A 22,381-nucleotide genomic window follows, 5' to 3' on the forward strand; every position below is an offset into this window, starting at 1 on the left:
CCAGTAGCCAGTGTAAGACTATCCTTCATGGAAAAGTTTGTTATGGAGATGCTGTGGGGAATGAGAGACTATAACCCATCCCAGCCCTAGCCCCAAGGAACGCAGCTGAGAAAGTACAGCCTGAATCACATTTTCCAGAGTAAGCACTCACGCTGTACCTTACAGCAACCACCATCCCCCTCTTCTCTTTCTTCCTGATTTTTATCAGGAAATCTTTCTGAGGACCAAGTTAGGAGGGTATCATGGAGCATAGATGCAGAGCCTTTTCCTGGAGAGTTTTTTAAAATTAACATATGTTGGAGATTAAATGTATACTTTTAATATAGATCACCTATTTCACCAAGATTACTACTGCAAGCTATCCCTGTTCCCCTGCTCTCTTCCAATGAAATAGAAAGCTAAGGGCTTATTTAACCACCTCTGCACCCTTGGCACTGCTTTTCATCATCTCCATAAACACCTACACATTTCCCATTCATATACTCAGTGTAAGACCGACTATACTCTCAAATAATCTTATCCAGAACTACAGTATTAGTACTCCATAGAAATGACAGCTCTATTCCAGCAACGCCAGCTTAAATTCTCGGGTGCCTCCTACCTTTCAGACCTTTTCTCTCTGTCTTCACCAAAGCAATGCTCTAGAGTGATCTGAGAAATTTCATTTGGCATCCACAGAGATAGGTGTGTGCATGTGTGCATATATGCGCACACACACATCTAGACTGTTGAGTGTAACTCCTGAGGCTCCCCTAGTACAACCCTTGGTTTGAATTTATCATGTGGAGAATAGAAGTGATTCTGAGGGGAGGCTCCCCTGGATTTATAAAAATGTATAGTATTTATCAAATCCAGTCTCACATTTCACCCCGAGAAGCATCAGATTTCCCTCTGTTCTCTGTATTTGCAGTCTCCATTGCCCCCACCGTGATGTTGTGATGTGGGGCTGGAAAATAAATGACTAGCTGTACTGTTTACGTATATCAGATTCTTATTTGGGTCATTTTTTATCAGGCTAGGAGGAATACCTGTAGGAGTAGTTGCTGTAGAAACCCGAACAGTGGAACTAAGTATCCCAGCCGACCCTGCAAACCTGGATTCTGAAGCCAAGGTAGGTGACCTCAAGTACCCTGTGCTACTGTGCTTGGAGCTGGATTTCCCTTCTGCAGAGCCTGTGGATATATCGGGGGCATTGCACACCACCAATTTGGGAGGGAATGGTAGTCAGCATCCTTGAGTAATTTCAGACCATCACGTGCTCACTTTTAAGGTGACTCTAAATGGATTGCAATCTACCTGAAAAATTACTTGGGCCTTTACAATGGTCTTGTTGATGCTAGAAAACAGTCTAGATTCATTGCAGCTGAGGGCTCTTTGGTCTCAGATTCTCTGAAGACACACATGGATAAGAAGTCTGCCCTAACGCCAGAGGTGAACACTGCCACCCATCTACTTTTTTTAAAGGGTAGATTACATCCTGATAAGATCCAGAAAATGAGGGTGGGGGAAACTAGTGACGAGGTTACTCAGCAGTGTCACGTCAAATGTTTGCTGATCAACTCCAGTATGGAGAAAGCTGTACTAAGCACAGAAGTGAGAGGAGTGTAGACTATGTACCGTTAGCTTGCTTTGAGGACTGGTGTAGTTGAGCCATGTACAGTTGCTTTCTGGAAACCTAGAATGAGGATTCCCAAGACTGCATTCATCCATTAGAAGCAGTAAAGTTTCCTTCTTCCGACTGAGGAGTGGTAGTGTACTCAGGAATTAAAAAGAGGAGAATTTGACAAAGTCAAAGATCCAGGATCCTTTCTTCTTTTTTACTTCAAAGATGATCCTTTTTTTTTTTTTTTTTTGAGTTTTATTTATTTATTTTGAGAGAGAGAGAGAGAGCGATCACGTGATTGGGGGAGGGGCAGAGAGAGAGGTAGCAAGAGAATACCAAGCAGGCTCCACACTGTCAACACAGAGCCTGATGTGGAGCTCAAACCCACGAAAATTGTAAGATCATGACCCAAGCTGAAATCAAGAGTCGGACACTTAACCAGCTGAGCCACCCAGGAACCCCAAAAGATGATCCTCTTGATGAACAACAGTTTTTGTGTGTTTGGTTTGGTTGAGTTTTTAAAGTAAACCAGTAAAACTTTGTTCACCTTGGAGAGACTTCCCCTCAAGCTCCATTGTTAATTGTGTCTTCGTCTTTGACTTTCCCCAATAGATAATCCAGCAGGCTGGCCAGGTTTGGTTTCCAGATTCTGCGTTTAAGACCTATCAGGCTATCAAGGACTTCAACCGCGAAGGGCTGCCTCTGATGGTGTTTGCCAACTGGAGAGGCTTCTCCGGTGGGATGAAAGGTGATTGGCTTGGCTCTGGGCTGGAGGGGCATAAACTGATTCCCCAGAACCTCACAGCACAGAGGAGGGTTTATAATGGGCAGAGCCAATGGGTTTCCTGACAACTATCACCCTAGGCTTTTGGGGGATCATACTTCCTCTGAAATATATCTTCTGAGTTGCAGCTTGAGTGGGAAAATTCTGGATGTTTTACAATTCCATACAAAATTTCAGAACCGTCTACTAGTGTTCTCTAGACGGGCTGCTGTTGTGGATTTAGCTTTCCCGGATGAATGATGACTGTTCTGATGGTCCTGGGGAAATGTGATTGTGCTAGTCTCTGTCCCTCTTTTCTGAGCACTTTTTGTTGATGTTATGCTCTAACACTCTATAATGACCAGGGTAGATACTGAAATTAGCCTTCACCAGAAGAAAACGAACAAATTCTGTACCAGAGGCTGTTCTTTGTGGTAATTTGTGGTGTATTTCATTCTTATCCAACAACAGCCCTGGGCCTATGGCTCCAGCATATTAGAACATTATTATACAGGCTCTGTTCTGTGCTATGGGAATTGCTTAGTGATCCAGCAGCTAGTATCACCATTTACTGAGAATCCTCCCTGTGCACAGCTACTGTGGATTGTTCAGGAGAGCCAAAGGTAACACCTTCTACCTCGTAGAGCAGCGAAGCTGTCTCTCCAGCGGCCAGAGATTCATGGCCATGCTGAGGCCAGAGACTACATACCAGGAGGGGATGAGTACACTGATGAGTGTAACTTCATTCATGGGGGGAGACGTCTGGGTTCTGTAGCAGTAGAATGAGTGAGGGGAATGGAAGGAGGGAGGGGTTGGCAATGCTGGAGTAGAGTGGTCAGAGATACGGACATATCAAATGCAAAAGAATGAACCCAGAAATAGCTTAGCACAGGAGCATCTTTGGCTCTGAAGGAGGAAAAACCTGAGGAAGTTAGCCCTTTTATAGGTTATCAGCTGTGTATGGAGAGAGATTAGAGCTTTGTGCCAACAACTTTCCCTTCACCTGGCTAGGAAAAGCCCTGTACAGCCAGGCTTCCCTGGCAAAGTGTAAAAGACTAGTGTGGTTTTTCTTTTCTTTTTTTTCAGTTGTAAAGTTACCCTTTGCCCATATTTGCTGGAAATCTACCACATTTTGCACTTTTCTTGGGGGAGACTTGGACTATACATTCAAATTAATGTTTTTATACTTTGATAGACTCTCAGGTGAATTTTGTGACAAAGATAATAAATCAGTGGAAATGCCGTGAGATACTGAAAGTGTAGGTTCAACAAGTCAATCCTGGACATTGTTAATTGAGTTCCTACGTGCAAGGAACTATGCTAGCTGCTTCCGAGAAAACAAAACTGAGTCAGAAAGAGACACTGCCTCAAGGAGTCGAGAAAAATGTCTGAGGCAAAATGATAAAGCCACAAAGTATAAACAAAATACTACAGTGTTCAAAAGAGTATGATACTATGCTGAAGTGTTTTTCTCTGGGGGAGGAGGCTGAGACTCCTTTCATTCCTTTATATGAGGTTTATTTAGCATCCAGCTTCACTTTATCCCACATTTCTTGGCTATACAATTTGCATTAAGACTTAGAGGAGAGAATGCAATGCCGGTACTCCTTAGTTATCTCTCTTCCCGAGGGCCACTGAGAATTCACTCTTCCTGACCTTCCTTAGGAGTAAGTCAGCCTGGCTCTTTTGTCCTAAGGAGTTCAGAGTTCAACAGCTTGCTGCTTGTAGGAAAAGCTTCAGTTCTACTGCATGTGGCTCAGGCCCAGGTTGGCTGCCAGCCCTGTAACGATAAAAGCAACAACAATTAGGAGTCATTGAGCTCCTTTTGCCAGAAACCGTGCTAACCATTTTATGTGCACTGTCTTACATAATCGTCACAACAAGCACTTCTGAGGGGTAGGCTGTAGTATTTATCTGCCTTTTACATAAATTGAGACTTAGGTTAAGTAAATTTCCCAAGATCATTTAGCTGAAGAATGACAGAGCTGGGAGAGGAACACAGATCTGTTTGACTTCCTCCAGCACAGTTGGCTGAGTTTAGAGCCTAGGACCAAACCAGGTCTACCAGAACATCCCCTGGAATAGACTGTGTAGGTTCCTGAGAAAGTTCTTAGCCACCTGCCTGTCTTCTGCTTTGAAGTTGTCCTTGGTCACTGTGATAAGAAACTTCAAGTGGTCAGATAGGAGTTATTTTTTTTCATATTGCAGGAAAGTACATATAACATAATGTTTATCATTTTAACCATCTGTAAGTGTACTATTCAGTGGCATTAAATATATTCACATGTTATGTAACAATCAGCACTAAATATACCCCAAACCTTTTCATTATCCTTGACACAAATTCTGTACCCATTAAACAATAACTTCCCCCATCCGCCTCTCCCCCCTGCCTCTGGTCAAAAATGAGTTACTGGCCTGATACAGGCCAGGGCCCGTTCTGTCTTCAGAGTTTTGGTGCTGCTGTATCCATTATCACTTAAGATAAATAAGCTTTGGGGAAGATAGAGATCAGTGTAAATGTAGGAAGGGGAAGAACATTGCCTTCCATATTTACATACAGGTCAGGATGTTTTCTACATATTATCTCATGTAAAGGGACCTAAGCTGAGAGTCATTCCATATCCCTTGGGGAGATGTTTGCAGTTTTGGTTTCAATACTGGCTGGGGATTATGCAGGGAGGGAAAATAAACAATTATGCCATCCCTCAGTGCACACAAACACACAGCCAGGAGCCGACTGCACTGTGGGTAAAATGACTCCAAAATTGTGTGTAATGAGTAGGAAAAGATTAGAGACAGCTCTTGCTATGCTGAAAATTGACATTAGTGGAGAGAAAAAAAAACTCTTTACTAGTCAGCCTAGGAGGTCTAATTCGAGCAGTAAAAATATAAATAAATAAATAAAAGTATGTCAAGATGGTATTGGTGCTTTTTTTCCAATGAGTTCTATCTGGCCGGAAGGCTATTCAGCATAATGCAAAATTAAATTATAAAAACTGGCTGAATATTTAGATGGAAGAGCCATTTGGAAGCAGTTTATTTAGGCGAACCGGCAATGACCCACAACAGGGAGACATCAAGCGTGAAATTTACTAGAAATTAGCACCAGGGTCCCAGCCTCAGCATGAATAGCTTGATAGGATGCAAATCCCAGTGATATTAAGCTGCCTCACTGCTGGTGCTACAGGGTCACTCTCAGTTGGCTTTTCATGTTATACTTATTATTTTTTCCTGGGACAGGTTATAAATAACAATAAAAAAACATTTATTGAAAACTTTAACCGGAATGAAAGTCTATTTTAAAGTCTCTGATTACTTGGATGTTGAAAGACTGTGTCAGCCGGCCATAATGAACTGACATTATGTGTATGCAGCTTGTGTATGCCTAATGTTTACCTTCAGCTTCTAACAGATAATCTCGCCCCAAGCCAATAAGATCTGTTCCAGTTTCAAGAGTATGGGGCACTGTGGAAAAACCCTACCACCCTGCTCCCTTGTTTGGTACATGTGGCTGCCACAGTTTATCCATGTTGTATAACAATGAAGGCCCCGGGCAGGGTTGGTGCTTGGTTGCTGAGAAGGCACCAGAAAGGCTCTGTGATTGTATGCAGATGTGCTTTGCTCACAATGCTTAGAAAGTACCAAGCCCCCGCCTCTCCACTGAAGAACCTATCAGTATTGTCCATTCTTAGTTGCTTTTCCCATGGCCTGAGAATTGACAGTCAGCATACGCATAGCTTTACAATTCCCTAGACTGATTTCTCACCTAAAGCCTTGGGAATACACTCTCCCCTGCTACACTTGGCTATGCTTTTGCTCTGTCTCAAATAGGAAGAGATTTCATACAAATATGTATCAGACTATGGCCACACGCTTCAGCGTGCCCTTCAGAATGTACGGTTTGGGGCTGCTGTGATTCAGTGCGAGCGTGTTGTTTGTAGAGTTTGTTTTGTGTGTGTGTCAGTTTATATTTTAATAGCCTTTTGTTGTTTTTTGGGTGTTCTGATGGTTGGATTGTGGGTTTGTTGGTGTTCCAGGTTAGATGGAGGCATTGTTTTTGGTCCTGAGCCTGTCAGCTTTAATGAAGCCTGGGGCCCCTTTTCTACTCCCAGTCATGGGGCCTGAAGGTAATTGCTTGGCAGTCAGATCCAAGCCCTTCACATAGCTGTGTAGTGTCATCAATACAATTTCTTACTTTTATGAACATACAAAAAGTCCAGGCAAAATTTAAAAATATCAGTCATTTTATTTCAGTCTCTTTTCTGGTTTTTATTTTACTCAATCATTGTATCAGATGCTAAAAAGCAGCCTTGGCCTCCCGCTCTTTCCTTCCAGTAAGAATGAGGTCACAGAAAGTGGACTTCAAGAATCAAAAAGATCTGGGTTCGAGTCTCATACTCTGCCACTTATTCACTTATTTAACTAAGCCTCAGTTTACTCATCTATAACTTGGGTTAGAAGAACATGGTTTTCTGATAATTAAGTGAATCATTTGTGTGTGTGTGTGTATGAAATCATGCTGCCTGATATGCAGTAAACTAGCCATGATGATGAAAAAGAGGGACTAAAGTTCATTTCAGAAAGTAAAACATGCACACTCAGCTTCATCCCAAACTACTTGCATATATGAACTTGAGGGTATCTTTTTAAATGTTTTTTTAAATTATGTTTTATTTTTGAGACAGAGACAGAGACAGAGACAGAGGCAGAGTGTGAGCACGGGAGGGGCAGAATCCAAAGCAGGCTCCAGGTTCCAAGCTGTCAGCACAAGAGCCCAGTGCGGGGCTCAAACTCACGAACTGTGAGATCATGACCTGAGCCAAAGTCAGATGCTCAATCGACTGAGCCACCCAGGCATCCCATATGAACTTGAGTTTAAAAAATTAAATAAATGGGCGTGCATTTTAAATAAAGTCCTTTCAAGGGGCTGGGTCTGTTAATCATAGATGGTACAGACAGATTTTGATGTGGGTGTATCTTTAAGAAACAGAAGTGAGTGAGAAGGCTGGACACTGTCTTCGTTTACTTCTAACTTACTTTTTACTCTATCTTTTGTGTGCTTTTTTTCTATTGTTTTAATTTCTCCTTCTATCCATGTCTTCCATTTCTTCTCTGTGCATGACAGCACTGAGGGCTACTCCTTTCTGTTACTTGTTCTGAGGCTGAGACTGTACTCTTGGCAGCACTGAAAAATGTACTGCTAATTACACAATTATTTTATTATGTAGCACTGGTTGAAATATCCACTAAAGAATTAATTTAGTTAAAATAATTTGAACTGAGCAATTATTTTCATAACCACAGAATTAGCGTAAAGCGCTTAAAGTCCTTTATTCCCTGCTCTTCATACAGCAGTTGTGTAATTAGCAGTAAATTTTTTTGGTCTTTGCTTTCCTCCCAAAGGGATAAATGTCTTTGCTCTGATCATATATACAGAGTATATGACCATACACATTCCTCATAGGGTAGGGAGTTTTTCCCGGAGCAACTTCTAAATTTCTGGAGTTTCTGAAGTCTTCACAGAGCAGCCAGGTTGGGCAATGGAGAGAGGCATATACTTTGCAGTTAACTGTGCTCACTGATGGTTTGTATAGAGAGAGCCATTTTTACTTTGGAGAAGGTGGCAGTTTAATTTGCCAGTAACTACAATGAAAGCAATTTCTATTTGGATTTGCTCTTAACTTTCTGAAAAATGCTTTTTTGCTCTGGATTTCCAGAATTGATTTATTCCAAATTGAGATCCTTGCTTTGATAGGAAAGTTTGAACTCAGTTGAACCTGTTATTTGGTGTTTAGAAAGGATCCATTGAGGTTCCGCTGAAGTGCTCATTAAACATCTGGAATCATAAACCTAACACTTTAGACATGCACAGACTTCAGTGAGCTGGGAAATGGGAAGAAGTCCATAAATTGTTGGGAAATAAATAATAACTGATCCTACTTTCCAAGGACTCTATTTATGCACCAGGGTGCCTTTTCTTCAGGTTGCTCCTAGCCTTGTGGGGGATTACAAAGTGTACTCTTTAGCAAAATGAAGAGGTAGCTCTTCTTTTTATGTGGCTGTGTGATGTTTCCAGTAAATACGTATGCATTTTAAATGTTTTCTCATATTGATGCCCTGGTAAAAATGGAACTGTTAAAGAATTAACTTGTTTTTCTTTCTCGTTATGTTCTTTCCAAAGTGCGTATGTGCTCACCCATTCATTCAGCAGATACTTACTCTGAGCACTATGTTCCAGGCACTGGACAAGACACTGGGGATACCAAGAGGAAAGATGCCATTTTGAAGATAAAAATTTTGAAGGCTCCATTTCCATTAGCTATACCTTTTAAGAGCTTATCATATTCTAAGTATCATGAGGAGACTTGAAAAGAGCTTGAATAGTTCCTTCCTTCAGAAAACTTAATGTAGTGAGAGAGATCACATATTGACATGAAAAATACTCAGTGTCTGTAGAGCAAGTGTGAATTAATATAATGAAACCAGAATCTGGCAATTCAGAAAAGCTATAAAATATGGGTATGCAATCCATAGGGCTTGCACACTGTCTTATGAAAGACTGCACTTCTCTTGTGTTTTTGAAGATCCTGTAGAGTCTTGAATAGCATTACAGGTGGAAATCCCCATCCTTCGAATTTTCAGGGTGGCCAGACAGGACCTAGGGTGGCTGAACCCCCAGACCTGTCACCTCTGATCTGAGCAGCCTCCTCATGGAGGCACAGCTCACGATATAAATATTGTTTTCTGTGTATACCATGATGTGAACGATGTTTGGAAGCATTGTTTCATGATTTCTGATTTCTCCTCTATAGATATGTACGACCAGGTGCTGAAGTTTGGTGCTTACATCGTGGATAGCTTACGGGAGTGCTCCCAGCCTGTGCTGGTTTACATTCCTCCTCAAGCTGAGCTCCGGGGTGGCTCCTGGGTTGTGATTGACCCCACCATCAACCCCCGGCACATGGAGATGTACGCTGACCGAGAAAGCAGGTAGCATTTCTTCTTTTTTTCCATTCACTGCCTCTGAAGGTCCTCTAGCTGTTGGTTTCCTCCTGGAGAACATTATAACCAGAGAACTTTATTTGAATCTCTATTTCCAGAGGGTTACAAGGTCAGAAAAATAGATTTCCTAAATAGTGTCTGCTGGGATGAGAAAGAAAGGAGGTGGGGGTCAGGCTTTCCCAGTGTGGTCCCCCACCCCAGATTCTTTTACCAAGAAGTCCTCTATCCCACATATCCCCAGACTCGGAGAGATTGTCTCCTCTGTTTGTGTTTCAGATAGGCCTATTACTGTCTCTTTCTTAGATATGGGGCAGATGGAACTGAAAGCAAGTTGGTGTAGAAGGACTAAAGTGTTAGTCTGGAGTTCTGAAGCCTTAACTGACTGGCGAGCAACTTGAAGCAGTTTTACTCCTCCTGAACTGCTTGTCTGTGGAACAAGCTGGTCGTCACTGAGGTGTACCATAGCACCTGCCTTCTGTGATTCCAAACCGAAGCTGCTCCCTCAGAGTCCAGTGTCGCACTCTGACACTCTAGGACACTTGGAGAACAGTGTTTACAGCATCCAAAGGACTGCAAAAGAAAAAGTCCCAGACCTTTGTCAAGAGGTGGTCCTTGAAACTACTTAAGTAAAACAGACCACATCCAGCTTCCTTTCACAATCAGTTTTCAGCCCTTTCCAAAATAGGGAAATTTCACATTGTATTTCTTTGACATTTTCCGTGCCACTTCCTGCATCTGATCATTTTACTTGAATACCTGCTTCTCTGTTTCTGCAAAAATTTTAGCCTCCTGCTTCAAATGCTGCTTGGGAGAGTCCAGTAGTTTTATCAAATCACTCAGCTAGCAGTCTACACCCAGGGATTTATTATTTTTAAATCCAAATCTAGCCCCTGATCTGATACCAGATCACAGACAGTTCCTCTGCAGACTGTGGAGCAAGACCACCGGGTTTCAGATGCAGCGCTGTCACTTGTTAGGCTCGGACAAGTCTCTTAACGCCCTGTACCTTAGTTTCCTCATCCGTAAAATGGGAGATAATAGTAACTTCCCTCATAGAGGGTGTAGACTGGGTATAGGACTGCTGTGAAGATTCATGTGTAAGCACTTGGAACAGTGCCATGTATGTACTAAGTAGTAGCTGTAATTTTTTTCAATTGAAAAGCTTTTTTTTTTTTTTAAGTTGTATAGGGTAACGTTCCTAGTAATAGAACAAAATTAGTATGCACTAGTAATAACCCTGAGACCTCTCCATAGCAGTAGGCAGAATGTTTTCTTTCCTGCTTGGCCCAGCCCAGTGTGTCATCCTGCCAGCAGACTAACAGCTGTGCGTGGGACCGATCAGCATCGACCTCTCATCGCACAGCCTAAGTGCTGGAGGCTGGTCCCCTGCCACGGTGCCTACATCATCTTTTTTTTTTCTTCCCCCTCCTGGAAAATAATGTGATTCCTGCTACCCTTATCGGCTGTAGATGGTGGAATCTATATTCCTCTTTTGAGATGGAAGTAGACTGGTGTGGTAATGAGAATTATTTTAATTGCTTTTTGCCAGGCCTTTCTCACAGCCCACTTAGACACTTTTTGATGCCTGCCTCTCCCTGGGGTTACTCCTGTGAGCCATGGGTGGCCAAAACCATAATGAAGCTATTTCCTGGTCTGCAAATCGTAACCAGCCTCGTTCAGTTGTCTCCTTCCTTTAAAGTGCCTCTATTTCTGTTTTGTTTTCTTTCTCTCTGATCCAGGGGATCAGTTCTGGAGCCAGAAGGGACAGTAGAAATCAAATTCCGCAGAAAAGATCTGGTGAAAACCATGCGTCGGGTGGACCCAGTCTACATTCGCTTGGCTGAACGACTGGGTATGTCTGCTTGTCCTCCTGGCAAATCAATGAGCCATTCAGCTGATTTGTAATGAGTGCATTCATAGGCCAGGGGAGGAGGCACTGAAGCATTTGATCAAATTCATGATAATCTTTATTTACTGTCCTCTATATGGTTAAGAGCCCTGGTAGAATGAAATAGTGTATGTAATAGGAGGGAAAGAAGGACCTAAAAAAGCAAAAGTCACCCAAGTTTTCTTCTGATATTTTCTTATAATTCACACAGTCCATCTTTCTGGCCTTGTGGATGATATCCTCGTAAAGAACAATTAGCTGGAAGTTGCTGTTGGGGGGCAGGCTAATCAGGCAGAGAATATGCTTAAAAGTCCTCAAAAGTCTTAAGAGTTCCGTTTCTGGTTGTCTCTTTGGACATTTCTGAGGAATGTGAGTCGATGTCATGGGACAGAGAAGCTGGAGACCTACCCAGGTGGAGTTCCAGGGCCATCTCGAGCTAGAGAAACACAAGTAAAGACTACGCACAGCCCTGGGAACATTTGTGCACACTACTCTGTTGCTCATTTGTTTTTGGAGCTTTGGAAGGGCTGCAGCTTGCACATAGGACTAAACTGTGGGAGCCCTGTGTCAAGTCCAGAGACTGAAATGCATTTCAGGTTCTTCTAAAGCACTGATTATCTGCCTAGACCTCCCATCAAGCCCCTCACTAGGTTAGTGAAGATAATTGCTAGGAGTCCTTTTGTTAGTTTGTTTTGGTTTTGTTTTTCTAGGAACAGAGTGATTGTCTTTAAAAGGTAATGAAACTCCGTGAATGGAAGGCATAAAAAGGAGAGGTGCTAGTTCATTTATGTTTCAAATAGTAATTTAATTAATAAAGTACCATTTGTGGACGCTTTATATGCTCACTATCTAGAGACACAAAAACTTCTGAGTGTTTGCCTGCACTCTAGAAGACCGCACATCCTGGCAGTTTGGAGCCCTGAGCCAGGTTGCCTGCCAGACACGGTGACTTGGGTTATAATAAACCCTATGTGCCTCCCATTGTTTGCCATTAGGTAACAACCACCAATAAGTCTAACCCATCTCAGCCTGATCCCTTTATGGGAAGTGCACACATACAATAAGAATTGGCAAAGCTGTTTCTAAAATCTATTGCCACCCAGAATTGTTGAGGTGGTTTTTTTCTGTCTCTTCTCCAAACAGGATAATTACTTCTGACCAACCCCATACACTTTAATTAAAGTAACTGCAGCTCAAGAGCAAGTTCCTCACAACTGTATATAGTGAGAGCTCTAAAAGCTTCAGCCACTGATAAGCATCTCACTTAGATGGCTCATAATTGCTCCCAGCATCAGGCAGTCGTTCTGCTGTTTTTACCACTAATTCTGTACAAAGGCAGCAATGCCACAATTGCAGGACACAGTGAATTGCATAATTTTCTCTCTCTCTCTTTTTTTTTTCTTTTTTTCTTCTTCTTTTTTTTTTTTTTTTTTTTTTTTCTTTTTTCTTTTTTGCTGGTTTTCTTTCTGGCCAATTTAAAATTTGTCAAAGTCGGTCTTCTTCTGGATCACTGCCCTTTGATATTTCGCGCACTCCATTTGCCACAAACAAGCCGCAGGGCCGCAGTTCATGCTGACTCTAGCAGAAGCAGAGAGAGCTCCATTTATCTTACACTGCCTGCTGAATTCCTACTCATTAACTGGGGGTTCACTGCCTCTTTTTAACCCCCCAATGGCTGTTATCATCCCTTCAGAGTAACTGGGTGGTAGGAAGAGGGATCCTCTCTGACATCTGTTTGCAGAGCAACCGGATGGTGAGGGGTGTGGGGCCAAAGCTTCTTTCTCTTGAAGGAAAGTGATATCGCTCCCACCTTCACCCAGCACCTTTTAACTTTTGAAATACAGGAAGGGGAGAGGGAGGAGATTTCCAAGTGATGGCCATTTAATCATTTGTTACAAATCATCTCATTATCAATTTCCTCTCTGCATTGAAGAAAACCATATTTATTTAACCTTGACCAAAATGGCATTGGAGAAAGAATCCTTAGTCTGCTAAATGTGAAGCAGCTCTGGCCCAGGGCAGGTCAGGAACATGAGAGTAGGTCTAGAATAAAAATAGTCATGTATAAGCCTCAGGTTGCTTGTAGGTAAATTGTTTCACTTCTCTGAACATTAGTTTCTTCATCTAGAAAGTGGGGATAATGCCCCAACCTAGCCATTGTGAAGATCAGATGAATGTGCATTCACTTTGAATCTGTGAAGCATTTTTCAAACATAGGGTTTGGCATCATTTCCTGCCTTAATTATCAGAAGAAGGAGACAGCCATGTTTGCTATCTCTGTGGCATAGGTCTACTTTTGTAACAAGTGGTATAGGAAAGGAAATACGAAAGAAGTAGAAAAAGTGGTCTTGTCCCTTAAGCGATTTAAGTTTTTCAGGGAGATCATACATACCCAGGTGTATTTGTGAGGTCACAGGCCAGCAAAGATGTAACAGAACATGCCATGAACTCCACTCCTTTTGGGTTCACGTAGGCTTTTGGCTCTTTTCTCTATGCCTAGAATCAAAAACTGACAAAATACTTTCACACAGAGTGGGTGCAAATGACCTCATTTTCCAGATTGAGAGATTAAGGCAAAAAGAAGACTTCAATAAATCATCCAAGATACAAAATAAATGTATATCAGCACCCAGAATGGAATTCTGGTTCCCTCTGTTCTGCATTTCTCAGGATTTCCTCAGCTGAATACTGAGCCTGATCAAAATTAAACAGGAATTCTTTCCCTTTGTTATCTAAAGCCAATTCCACTGAGAAAAATCTGATTTAGGAGAAAGCCTGTAGAGGTGGATGTTACCTTATGTTCCCAGTCTCTTCCCAGATTGGCCTCTGCACTGGGGAGCACACTGTCAGATCACTTAGAGCACAACTGATTTGACTGTGTTCAAAAACATAATTACTATTTATTCTCTAAGGATAATGAGTAATATTTAATTTCTGAACAGCTAACTTTGTTTCATATTTTTTATTTTTAAAAATTGACCTTTCATCATTTTATATACTTTGGGTAGAAGGTGGTGAATTACTGGTTTGTAGTTCTGTGATTATCATAGCGTATGAAAATAGTACATACCTTGGTTCCCGGTGGAGGTAAAGAGAGAAAGAAATGTGATATAAACCCAAATACCATAGTCTGGAGTCTCAGAACAGGCTTGGTAGAGTCCATGCAGGAAGGATAACTATACTACCAGCCTGGTTGCCTTATGGAAATTCGCTTCCTTCTCTGGAAATAGAGCCCCAGCCTCCATGGCCTCTTTGTGTCTCTCTGACATCCTTCTACCTCCTCAGAGAGCTAGGACCAGGGAGTGGTGTGGGATAGGATGGTCTTCCTAGCCTGGCCTCTTGACACCGGAACCTAAGATTTTCTCCTGGATCCTTACCCTTACAAATCAATTGAGAGAGACAGTCCAAGTGTGAAGCAGTCATATGTTCCCCACTGCCCTCTCCCTCAACACAAATAGTCTCTAGGCAAAGGAGCCACTTAGTGAAACTTTATCCTGCTCCAGACTCACATTTTGAATGTGGCCCTGTTCCCGGGCAGCCTGCCAGGCAGCAGCACCTTGGTGGTGCCCACACAGCACGCCCTGAGAGTGCCAGTCTGACACAGGCAGAGGCCACTCTAGCTGAGCACTGCAGCTGGCCTGCCTTGGCCCTTCCACCAGCATACCTTCTGCCCAGGGCACCCCAGGTGCAGAGGGAGTATTAGGGCTTGCAGATGTCTGTAGACATCTTCCAGAATGCCTTCCCCCCAAGCCTTCTCTTTTAGCAGCCAGATGACAAGAAAAGGACACTTCTTGGGTTAAGGGGATTCAGGGGTTAAGCTGGTCTTCTGGCAGGAGTGATCGAAGTATCTGAGCTGTGTGTGCTTTTCCATCTCTTGTGTCCATCTTCAAGATGTTGTAAGCTGAAAAGAGCTGGAATTGCTTGTGTGGGTCAGAAAGCAGCATCCTTACCTGGAAAGTTGAAAAGGAAAGAAGTTCTGATACCAGTGCCTGGGATGTGGCCTCTTGCCCTGTCATCTGTGGTATACATGGAGCGTCCTCACTGGCACCGTGGCCATTCAAGCACTGGTCTCTGGTAGGCAGGCCCACGAGGAGAGATTATGGCATGGTGCCTCTTCCCTTAGTTAGCAGCTGCTTACAACCCACTTCATCACACTGATTCAGGAGCATTTTGGTTTGATGCAATTTGGTTCAATAGTGACAGCATTTTCTGGGAAGGAGAAGGAGTTGTTTTGATCTGATCTATTAATCTGATTGTATTTATAAAAGCACTTGGGCTTGCCTCTTCCTAGGAAACAGTGATTCACAGTTCTGTCAGGCAGAGAGACCAGGCTGGCATTTTGTTGGACTGAACCTAAGCTTCTGCCTGCCTGCAGGCTGTTGTCAGAATATGTCTGAGAGGCACTGTTCCCACCTGGTCCTAGCTGACCCAGAGCCCTGTCCCTGGTAGATTCAGGGGAGCAACAAAGGAAAGGAAAACTGTAAAGACTTTGAGACTTACTGCCACGAGAATTCAGAGAATTCTGTGCGGCTTCCTGACTCTTTTGTGTGGACTGTTTGCATGGGGGACACGGGGGACAGGGTTGCAGGGGGAATAATAGATTCTTTTATTCCTATTTGGAAATCTCTGGGTTTACTATAATGATTTTTAAAAATATGAACAGCAGAGCACTAACACCATTGCAAGGAACCTAGGGTTAAACATCCCTGAGAGGATAGCTGTTAAAATCAATATGCAAATGCAGCTGTATTTAGATAGGTATGGCCCCCTTTGAAGAAAAGCAGATATATGAAAATGGGATTTTAAAAAAACTAGATACATTGGGAGAAATTATTCCCATTACAAAAGGATTATTTGCTTTACCAAAGGATTCACTGCAGGGTTCCTTCTAAATAGCTCCCTTAAGGCATTTAAAACAGGATCTGATTTACGCAGTTTTTCAAGAATGCTTTTGTGTAAAGAAAGGCACACCTGTGATGGATACAGAAGTAGTTTTGCAAGGTTTTTTTTTTTTTTTTTTTCCCACCCTATCTTACTATCTTTATAGAGAAATTTCTTTCAACATTGAAAATGTGATTACACAGATCTTTTAAACAGCTACTTATGTTTGTACTTCTGAATCTTAATAAGATTCCAGTCTTTTTTATGCTGATTTTTCAGTCTCAAGGTTGAGGTACGGGTGTGTGTTCTTATATCTGAGATATTCTGGAGCTGAGTGAGGGAGGGTGGTCTAGTCCTTTTCTTTAGTTTCATAAGTATTTAACCAATCAAAGCAAATTGCTTTCTTAGGAGAGGAAGAAGGGCCCATAAAAGTTGAAATTGGGTTTAAATTTACATAAAGCTTCTTAGTATAACTAAAAAATGAAAAAAACACTTTAATACCACATTCTTTTATAAAACATTTTCCTTTTTTGCCAGCTTAGGGTTGTTGTTACATAAAAGAGAAACTGAGCACAGAAAAGAGATTTCTGCAAGGTCACCTAGTGTCTTTAGCTGAGCAGAGAATTTTCAACCTACCAGTCTGATTTTCATTCTAAGCTTTGAAAGTCTCACCCCTCCCCCCAAATCCTACACCATAGGATGTGATCTGCTCGTCCATAGGGTAAGGCTCACCTCCTCCTGCCCTCCTTCAGTGTCATGGCTGGGTAAAAAAACACCTCCTGCTGCAGAAATCAGCTCTCTCCTCAGAAGCTTCTCTTCAGCTTTGACCCCATGGAGGAGAGATGTGGCTTTTCATTATGTCCTGGCCCCAGGAACACCTGACAGGCTGCTGCCCTGTGGGCACTTGTGGGTCAATTTAACTTGTTTCATTTAAAGGGCATTGGCTCTATATCGCTTCTCAGCCTTTTGACTAAGATCAAGTATAGTATCTGTTCTTATCAGTTTAATATCTGATATGTCCTCTATCCGAGGACAATATATTAAATGGATTTTTGGAATTAGGAGATGGAATAGAAGCTTGCTCCATCCACCCCACTCGTCGATCTGGTATTGCGATACTTCCAGGAACTGTGCACCTGCTTTGGGGGAAATTTTAAAAATAAAAACTAAATTTAAAAAGAGCATGGCTCTGAAGCCAGACTACTATCTAAGCCTGAATCCCAGCTCCATGGTTTCCTAGCTTTGCAGCCTTGGGCAAGTTACTTCACTTTTTTGTGCCTCCATTTCTTCATCTGTAAGGTAGCCATCTTTTAGGGTATTTGCAAGGATTAAATGAGATGAAAAGTACTTAAACAATTCTAGCACATAGTAACCTCTCAGTAGCGTTAGCTCTTCTTATTGGATCAGAATAGTACAGACTAGTAGTACTCTTCTGTATTTAGTTCTTTACATTGAAATATTTTTTAACTCTTATAGTTATCCAACCTTATGGTGGATTTTTAGGATTTCATGGGGACTTTTTATTTTGGGAAGAAAGAGACGAGAGTAACCTACCTTTCTTCTCCCGTTTCAGCCTTTCCCTAAAGTAGGATTCTAGAAAAGAATGACTTTCCTCCCTGTAGCATATTCTTAAACACACTCACACACGCACACAACGACTTGCTTTCCTAAAAACCCTGAGGCCCTGCAATCTGGCTAGAAAAGAAAGAAAACCATTCCAAGATATTTAATTGTACAGGGAGCTTACAGGATTGATCGAGAGCTTAGCTTTTTACAATAGTCCAGTGAATAAGAAATGCTCCTGACAAACGATCAATGATAGGATAATCACTCTTTATCCCCCTCCTCATTCTTACCTTCTTTCTTTCAGGAGAACAGGGTTCAGAAGTCAAAAATCTTTATAGACGCCGCTTTTAAATTAAGCAGAAAATAGACATTGACATATTTGTTAATCTCCCCTAAATCATTACTAGGGCTGGCTGCTTTGCTGTACAAGGAGAGAGGGGCCCTCCATGTGCTACACAAGGGTCTAACTAGCTTAAAAGCAGCCTTTTATTTTTAGAAAATAAAATGTAGCAAACCTTTTCTTCCCCCCACCCCCACTTAAGGCACACAAGTCCTTGACTTTCTCATGTGCATTTTAAAGTACATACATCCTCTACTTCTGTCTTTTCCTTGCTTTGATGCTTTTTTGAGGTAGGTCTTGAACTGCAATCAGAGGCATTACTAAAGGAATCAAACAAGGCAACCTTTGGGGGAATGTTCTGTGATCTTCCTAGTCTCAGGAGGGCCAGAGCATTGCAGGTGTTTATTTCATTATTCTTTTAAAGCTCTGGAATAGCTTGACTGGGTAGGCAAGACCTTTGTTAGTTCAGGAGCCAGCCTTCTCTGTCCCTCCAGCTTGGTAAAGCCAAGGCCTTGTTTCTAGAATGCTGTGCTCCAAGCCTGGAAGTCCTCTGCCTCTGTACCCAGTGCTGAGCTGTGTGCTCTTAACACTTTTCTAACACAGTGAAACAAACTCTTAAGCTAATTGCAATTCTGTCGCCATTGGTATCATTTCATGTGGAAGAACACAAGCTTTGAAGGTAGCCAGACCCAAGTGTAAATCCTGACTTTGCTACTTTTTTTTTTTTTTAATTTTTTTTTTTTCAACGTTTATTTATTTTTGGGACAGAGAAAGACAGAGCATGAACGGGGGAGGGGCAGAGAGAGGGAGACACAGAATCGGAAACGGGCTCCAGGCTCTGAGCCATCAGCCCAGAGCCTGACGCGGGGCTCGAACTCACGGACCGCGAGATCGTGACCTGGCTGAAGTCGGACGCTTAACCGACGCGCCACCCAGGCGCCCCATGACTTTGCTACTTAAGAGCTAGATACCACTGGACAAATACCTTTACATTTCAGAACTTTGGTTTTCTCATTTGTAAAATAGATGCCCTGTCTATAAGATTGGGTTGTTTTAAGGATTAGAGATGATGTATATGAAGCAACTTGGAAAGCACTCAGCGACATTAAGGCCTGCCGCTTGGCAGCAGTGTTAACAGCTGATCAGACCTAGGTCTGAATTGTGCATGGTGACTTATGAGCTATGTGATCCTGAAAGCATTAAGTGTGGTGCCTGGCACATAGTAACTGCGCAGTAAATGTATGTATATGGTACAGACATGCACATATATGTACATGTACAGATGTACACATATAAAAACACAGTGTTGGTTGTTTAGCCAGATGGAGGATGTTCTGAGGGTCTAGAACTTCTCATTCATTCCATATCCACAGTCCTACCATCCCTTACCCCACCCACACCTCCCCAGCAGGGCTGTGATTTTACCTGCTGTTATGTTAGTTCTTGATCTCACAATAACACAAGGAGCTACCCTTAAATCTTAGGGCTGCCAGAAGGTTTCAGGGACCCTGGCGTTGGAGCATAAGTGGCCCCAGTACCCAGGAGAGGGAAGTAGATGCTGAGGGTGCTCGGGACTGTGACTATTTGCCATCCAGTACAGAAGTATTGTACAACTGTAGTCCCCCTGTACAACCAGTCTCCTGCCTTGAATCACTGTGCCTGAACTATCTCTATAGCACAAGAGTAAATGACTTGCTCCCCCAAGCTAGACTTACGTTTGATTAAGGAGTAAAGTATACAGTCAAGTGACTCACAGAGGATGCCAAGCACTTGCCCTTAGTGAGAAGTGTGCATAATTTATAAGTCATGGGCAGGTTTAGACTGAAGAGTAGAAAACAGGGAAGGTGGCGTTCGAAATAGAAAGACTTAGTGCCTTTCAGGTCCCATGTCCCAGAAGCCATCTACATGAACTTTTAAACACTCCCCAACAGTATCAAAAGGACAAGTTCTTGGATCACTGTAATGAACAAGTCTAGAGTCAGCACTTTCTTGGATGATGTAGAGACCACTGCTTACTTGTAGAGTGAAGTAAACATTTCTATTTCACCCTGGCAACCAAGGAACCAGGTCTGGGCTCATATAAAAACTTTACTTTGGGTGTTCTAAAATTGTGCAACCAAATCCACATAACACTGTGTTCATATCAGTGTGAATGTGGGTGAGTAGAATGTAAAGAAAGTTGGAGGATGGATATTTAGTAATGCTGTGGACGCCTTGGGGTATAAAGAAATGGTTCAACAAACATGCCTGATTCAGGAGGTAATCTCATAAACAGATGTTTGAAATGTAACATGGTAAATTTTATGATCAATATTTACAAAAAATATTACGATAAAGTTTTTAAAAAAAATCTTAGGCCTGCCCAGGAAACCGTTTTAGATCTGCAGAGCAGAAATTATTGAAGAAATTGTCTTGGTCTCAGCTATGGAATGGAACTTCATCTTTATCAGCCAGGAGCCTGCCATCTTTGTTTAGCCTTTTCTGAAATTAAAGAGATTCTGCTACTGATGCACTTACTTGTCCTCTGCCCCAACTAAACAAGAAGAGACAAGGTAACATAGTGCCCCAAATCTTGGGGGCCACACTGCTGCACCTGAGACCTGGCTCTGCCCCTTCCTAGTTTTGAGACCTTGGTGAGTTATATAAACTCTCAGTGCCTCAGTTTGCTCACCTGTAAGATGAGGATAGTAAGAATACCAACTTTAAGGTGGTTGTAAGGGTTAAGTGAGTTAATAGATACAAAGCACTTAGAATAGTGCCCAATACCCTGTAAATATTAACTTTGATTTCTGATTTTAGGCATTGGGGAGCCAAGAAAAACATTTTTTTTAGCTTGGCTTATATTTTAATTTTCCATTTGATAAATTTTACAGAACAGTTACTAGAATAGTACAAAGGACTTCTGATGCCTTCTTCTCAGATTCTCCTTGTTAACATCTTGTCCCATTTGCTTTATCATTTCTATGTGCTCATGTACATGTACTTGCTTGCCCACCCTCTACACACACACACACACACACACACACACACACACATACACTTTCTGTGAACCATTTGACAGTAAGCTGTAGATATCATGCTCCTTTATCCATAAATATTTACTGTGTGTTTCTAAGAACACAGACTTTCTCTTATATAACCAAGACATTTATCTACATCAGGAACTATAACATTGATACAGTACTACTATCTGATTCATGATTCATATCAAGAGTTTACCAATTGTCCCAATTATGTCTTTTACAGACTTTGTTGTTGTTTAGATCAGAGATCTAACCCTAGGCCACACACTGTAATCTGTTTTCAAGCATTTAGTCTGTTTTATTGTATGTATGTATATGTGTATGTATGTATTAGAGAGAGAGAGTGGGTGTGAGTGGGGGGGGGGGGGAATGGCAGAAAGAGAGAGAGAGAGAGAGAGAGAGAATATCCCGAGCAGGCTCCATGCCCAGCACAGAGCCTGAGGTGAGGCTCTGTCTCACAACCCTGAGATCATGACCTGAGCTAAAATCAAGAGCTGGATGCCCAACCAACTGAGCTACCCAGGCACTCATAGTCTGTTTTAATCTTGAATGGTTCTTTGGTTTTACCTTTCATCATCTTGAATTTTTTGAAGACTATAGGCTTGGGGTGGGGGTGGGAGGGGTTGTTTTGTTTTTTAAGTAATCTCCACACCTAACTGGAAAGGCTCAAACTCACAAACCCTGAGATCAAGAGTCACCTCCACTGATCAAGCCAGCCAGGCCCCCCAGGCCACTTTTTTATAGCATGTTCCTCAATCTGGGTTTGTCTTACCTTTCCCTATGGTTAAATTCAGATAATACATTTTTGGCAGGAATATTGCAGAAGTGTTATTTATGATCTTCTCAGAACATCTTCTTAGGAGGCATGTGTCATTTTGTCCAATTCTTGGTGATGGTAATTTTGACTACTTGTTTAAGGTTTTCACTAATAGTAATTTGTGGAGAGATACTTTGAGGCTGTGTAAATATCCTGTTCCTTATCAAACCCTCACCCACTAGTTTTAGTATCCATTGATAATTCTTGGCAGAATCGATTGTTGTGATGGCAGCAAGATGGTGATTTTTCTAATTCCATCATTCCTTCTGTGTCCATTAATTATTATTCTGTTGGAGGAGAGGAGAACTTTCCCTTCTCTCCCCCCCCCCATCTAATTATTTATATCAGGATGCACTCACAGACTTTGATTTCATTCTATAAATATTCTGATAACTAACATCATCATGTTGTTTATGATAAATTTGGTGCTCAGACTGCCCCAGATTTGGCCAGTGGGAACACCTTCAAACTGGCTCCTATGCCCTTTTAACAAGT

At 42.1% G+C, this 22,381-nt stretch overlaps 1 protein-coding gene and 1 non-coding gene across 9 annotated transcripts in view; both read left to right on the forward strand.

The window, feature by feature from the left end:
* ACACA (acetyl-CoA carboxylase alpha) overlaps positions 1–22,381 on the forward strand; it is a 274,923-nt gene that overhangs the window by 238,366 nt on the left and 14,176 nt on the right. For all 8 annotated transcript variants that reach the window (XM_030296955.1, XM_030296959.1, XM_030296958.2 and 5 more), the window contains 4 exons: positions 1,015–1,111; positions 2,216–2,351; positions 9,182–9,359; positions 11,111–11,223. In XM_030296955.1, coding sequence (XP_030152815.1) covers positions 1,015–1,111; positions 2,216–2,351; positions 9,182–9,359; positions 11,111–11,223 — 524 coding nt within the window. The remainder of the gene's footprint in view (positions 1–1,014; positions 1,112–2,215; positions 2,352–9,181; positions 9,360–11,110; positions 11,224–22,381) is intronic.
* On the forward strand, positions 17,091–17,281 carry LOC115501931. Its single transcript, XR_003964981.1, has one exon. It is a non-coding gene; the product is annotated as a U2 spliceosomal RNA (small nuclear RNA).

The sequence above is a fragment of the Lynx canadensis genome, chromosome E1, assembly GCF_007474595.2.
Source record: "Lynx canadensis isolate LIC74 chromosome E1, mLynCan4.pri.v2, whole genome shotgun sequence".
NCBI classification, from domain to species: domain Eukaryota; kingdom Metazoa; phylum Chordata; class Mammalia; order Carnivora; family Felidae; genus Lynx; species Lynx canadensis.